This window comes from Calypte anna, chromosome 8, assembly GCF_003957555.1.
Source record: "Calypte anna isolate BGI_N300 chromosome 8, bCalAnn1_v1.p, whole genome shotgun sequence".
Taxonomy (NCBI): domain Eukaryota; kingdom Metazoa; phylum Chordata; class Aves; order Apodiformes; family Trochilidae; genus Calypte; species Calypte anna.
In genome coordinates this window covers 13,626,736-13,631,324 of record NC_044254.1, presented here as the reverse complement: position 1 = coordinate 13,631,324, position 4,589 = coordinate 13,626,736, and the positions used below count along the sequence as shown (strand labels likewise).

The following is a 4,589-nucleotide window of genomic DNA, read 5'->3' as shown; positions in this document are numbered from 1 at the left end:
GAAAGAAGGTATAATTTGACTGTTTAACATGAAAAAATAAAACAAAATACAACTCTTCCATCTCCTGCCAACTCAGTGAATTAAAGGATTTTGGCACACGTTGAATCTCCACTGCTGAGAAAAACTGTATGCACTGAATGTTACACTTACATTCAAGAATTCTCAACTCAGAGGAACTTTCAAAAAATCATTGCACTGCTGGTAGTCAAAAGCCACCACAGTTCACTGTAACCTGATTGACTGAGGTTTTCCTGTACTGGTCTATTTAGACTGATGGATCAGAGACACCGAGCAGTCTGTGCTAAAAAGATGTGCCTTCTTTCACTTGCAGAAGAGCATATGCTGCTGCTGGATGCAGGTGCTTTGAAACAAATAACACTACCAAAGATTATTAATATTTTCGGGACTAAAGAAACAGGCAATATTTCAAAATGCCTGATTTGGGTCTAACCTGTAATTTGCGAAAAGAATGCGAAATAAGAAGTAGTTGTAGTATTTGTGGATGAAACATCCTGTATTGTTTGGGTTTGTTTTTTGTATCTTCATTAGTAAATTGCATACTAGTAAATAAGGTTCAGAAGATGTGATTTTATGTTATATCTGTAATATTTGGTCTGTTTCCATAGAACAAGTCCTCGTGATACTGAAGAACACTTTACATCAGAATCATATGAGTAATATTTAATACACTTTGTAAATACATGAAGTGACTGCTAGTCCTCAGGACACTAGCTCTCGTCCTATTTTCAAAGCCAGGGAGAAAATCAGCTACATTTTGGACTTCTGGTGTTTTCTTTTTCACAAAATGTTAATTGAGACTTAGTTGGGCTTTGTGCAAGTCTAGTAAAAAGATAAAAAAGAGACTACTGCAATCTATCTGAATAAATTTTTTAAAAAGCTATTTTGGAATATGAATAGAATGCATAGATACTCTTTTGTTTCATATTAATTTATCTATAGTGGATATATAGAAAGATTTTTGCAGGTAAAATATGCAATAAATTCTAGACTTTATTTTTAAACCAGTTGAAATAATTATTGAAAAAGAGGGTGACTACAACTGGTTGCTGAAGTTTTGTAATATTTTGTACAGTAAAAAGCAAGAATATCCTTATATAAAAAAATGTACATAGATTTCAGAAAAAAACCTCAACAAAACAAAATTATATAACCCAGGTTTTATTTCTGTATAACATTGAGAAGATTTCTTAGAACTCGTTTGATCTGGTAGATAACTGAAGCAATATATAATTGTGATTTTGTTTTCACTATTATTATTTTTGACTAGTTTAACTATGAACCAGAGAAAAGAGCTAAATATTTTTCCAGTGAATGCAGTGTGGAGTATAAGGTGGCTGAAATATTCCTTCATAACACAGATAAAGCACAAATTCTACTCACACTTTACACCCAGATAAGGTCCAGTCACAAGAAAAAGAATTATCTTGCTTAGTTACAAAGATATCTTTCCAGGCCTTCATGAGAAAACAAAATTTTTAGATAATTTAACTCTATTTCCTTCTAATCTCCATTCTGCCTCTATTTAAGAAACTTGAAGATAAGTGTGACATCATTTTCTTTTCTTTTCTTTTTTTTTTTTTTTCAACCAACTTTCTTGCCTGGGTCTGAGATCAGAATTAATCCTATTCTTGCTGAGACAACCACCTGTTTTCACTGGTAGCCTGGTAAGACAGTGAAGCAGTCTGCCAACTCAGGCCCCATCAGCCAGCACTGATGCTCTGACCTTGGCAGCCCTTTGCACACAGGATCTCTGGAATCCACCTCTAAGCTGGGCAACACTTAGATACTGGCAATGCCTTGATACTGGTTGCAGTCAACTTAAGATTTAAAGAAGAAAAACCTACCAGACTGAAAGGACTAGACAGAGAAACTGTCTTTAGTGGTCTACTCACCAGCAAGGGGGAATGAGACTTGTATATTGTAAAGAATTCTATGTTAGAGGAAGATTTTGTTCTAGAGCAAGGACTGTCTTTCCTTTGACACATAAACGCAGCATGTTGTGTTCTTGGTAGAGCAGCATAGGTTTGTTGTTGCTAGGGCAGTTGATGTTTTGAGCACAGTGCTCAGAAAGGTGCAAAAATCAGTATAATAGTGAGAACATTTGTTTTAGCCTTTTACTGCTCTGGTATGGCACATCTTTGTACTGTGCAATGCTCTTAAGTGCTCATGGTTGTAGCAACAGTCTATGCATTTGCCTGCTGATGCAAAGCAGGGGACACCTTTGCTTCTGGGTTGGATCCAGCTGCACGGGGATGCAAAGGAATTTCCTCATCCTCCATCTGTTGTTTAGCAAAGTTCACAAAAACCTGTGTGAGAAAAGCAGGAAATGTCACCACCTTATCAACTGATGTGTTAGTGGGGTGTCTCTGTGCACTGCATCCTCTTAACTTCTCTGCAGGGAAGAGACAGAAAGGGGAAGCCATAAATATGAACTGAACTGAGTCACTGCATATCATCAGGGATCATTAATTCCTTCTTTATTTTGTTAACTTCCTTTCAACTTCCTTCCTTTGCATCCACTTGTTTGCAACTAATATAATTTTTTTTTTGTTTAGCAGAAGATGTGTTCAGCAAGGTTTGAGTGGCTTGCACAAGACAAGAGAGAATATTTTAGTATATTTTAGTAGGAAGCTGTAAGGTAGCCAGGAATGTATCTCCTGAATTCCCATCAAAGATCACTTTGCATTTGCAGATTCCTGAGCTACCTAGGAGAGAAGGCAGATGGGGCAAATACCCCCCAGAAGTCCCACTAAACCTTTCAGGTTTTGTGTCTAATTTCTATTGTATAAAAGTGCATGACAGAGGCATATACACATTTAACAAGATATAACAGTATCTCTGACATGACACAGTCCAAATTTCTTATTTAAAATAAAATGTTCTTCCCACCTTAGGAAGCCACACTCTGAATAGCTGACCTGGCTCAGACTGCTGCTGCTCCTGAAGAAATGGGTTGTGTGAATTCTGGCACCTGGGAAGATCTTTCAAATGGCACCTATTTATACAGGGAATAATTTACACGTTTCATAACTGACCCATCCTCCTTGATGAGGGGCTGAAGAATTTTGCCTGAGAAAGACGTGTGAGAAATCTCTACTCTGAACAGTTTGGTCATTCGCTTTTTTCAGATACATCCTCACTGCATTACCCACTTCTTGCCAAACAGGCTCTCTATTTTAAATAGAGATTAAAATTTAATATCTATTTTTAGAGATTAAAATTATTTTAATTACTTCATTAATTTGTACTCACCTGATCTAGAGTTGTTTGAGACACGGAATATTCTTCAATATGCAATTTTTCCCTATTGGAGACTATTAACCGAAAAATCTTAGCCAGAGAGGAGGAGCAAATCTGGTACTGCAGCATGTTGTAGTGTTTCTCCCTCTGCAAACTCCCTGGGAAGTTCATGCGAATGAATTGCTCAGCAGGAGTAGGATCTGGAGGCAGCCCAGACTTCGGAGCTTTGATTTTCAAAGTGACAATGTACCCATCTCCAAACCTGGGAAGCACACATGGATTTGGGAATTGGATGAAGATTCAGGAAGCAAATAGATTTTTCAGAAGCCATGAAAACAACAGTATCTGAAATATAATGCATACAGTTATCTAGCTTCATAGAAAGCTACACACCAAAGTACAGAACATATAAGAACTGAAATGACATCTGGTCAAGTTCTCTGAAATATCACAGAGCTTCACCCAGAAATGGGTCAGTTTAAACAACAGCTCTTCAGTTTGAATTGCATGTAAGACTGGTACATGTCATATATTCTATATATTTACATTAAAAACCACGGTAAAAATATTCTACTTACTTGTATTTTAGCTGCTGAATTGTGCCCAGACATTTGAAGGTACCTTTTACCATGATGGCTAAACGAGTACAGAGAGCTTCACATTCTTCCATGCTTTCAAAAGAGAAAACAGATATTTGCGATAAAAGCCAGCAGATGAACTTCAGCTTCTCAAGGATTCTGAATTCTACCTCTTTTACCTGTGTGAGGTTAGAACCACAGCTCGCCCATCTCTGAGGACACCAAAAATACAGTTCCAAAGGAGGCGCCGGGACTGAGGGTCCATGCCAGTAGTTGGTTCATCCTGCAAGGGAAATGTTAGGACAATCAGATTCAGAGAGGCAGAGAAGGAAATCCAGTTAGAATCAAGTCACTGTGTGTTTGGGCTTTAGCATACAATTGCTTTTATACTGAAAACTGTGCCCTGAGGAAGCACAGATATGCTTTAGAAGCATTATCTGTCAATGGGCACTAATACAGTCTTTGCACAAAGCAGGAAGTAACTGAGTACAAGAAACCACAGGTGAGAATATAATGCTGTGTGTGCAGAGAACAGACACAGAGAAGGGAGTGTAGTGACCACTGTGACAAAGGCAGTCCCTAGTCCAGGGTCTTAGCTACCAAAATGGTAAGCATTTTGTGATACCCCACTCTAAAAACATTTAGGACTCAAAATAGAACTAAATAGAAAGGTTTATGCAGTAGCAGTTACATTAAATTGTGTCAAGTTTGGCTCCCATATTTTGATGGACATCACAGTTGTAGATCAAT

At 37.6% G+C, this 4,589-nt stretch overlaps 1 protein-coding gene across 1 annotated transcript in view; it reads right to left on the bottom strand.

The window, feature by feature from the left end:
* Positions 1 to 1,235: 1,235 nt before the first annotated feature.
* ABCA4 (ATP binding cassette subfamily A member 4) overlaps positions 1,236 to 4,589 on the bottom strand; it is a 67,385-nt gene continuing 64,031 nt past the window's right edge. The window contains exons 46-49 of the mRNA XM_030455065.1: positions 4,019 to 4,122; positions 3,840 to 3,932; positions 3,274 to 3,523; positions 1,236 to 2,327 (exon numbers count right to left, since the gene is read on the bottom strand). Coding sequence (XP_030310925.1) covers positions 2,205 to 2,327; positions 3,274 to 3,523; positions 3,840 to 3,932; positions 4,019 to 4,122 — 570 coding nt within the window. The 3' untranslated portion in view covers positions 1,236 to 2,204. The remainder of the gene's footprint in view (positions 2,328 to 3,273; positions 3,524 to 3,839; positions 3,933 to 4,018; positions 4,123 to 4,589) is intronic.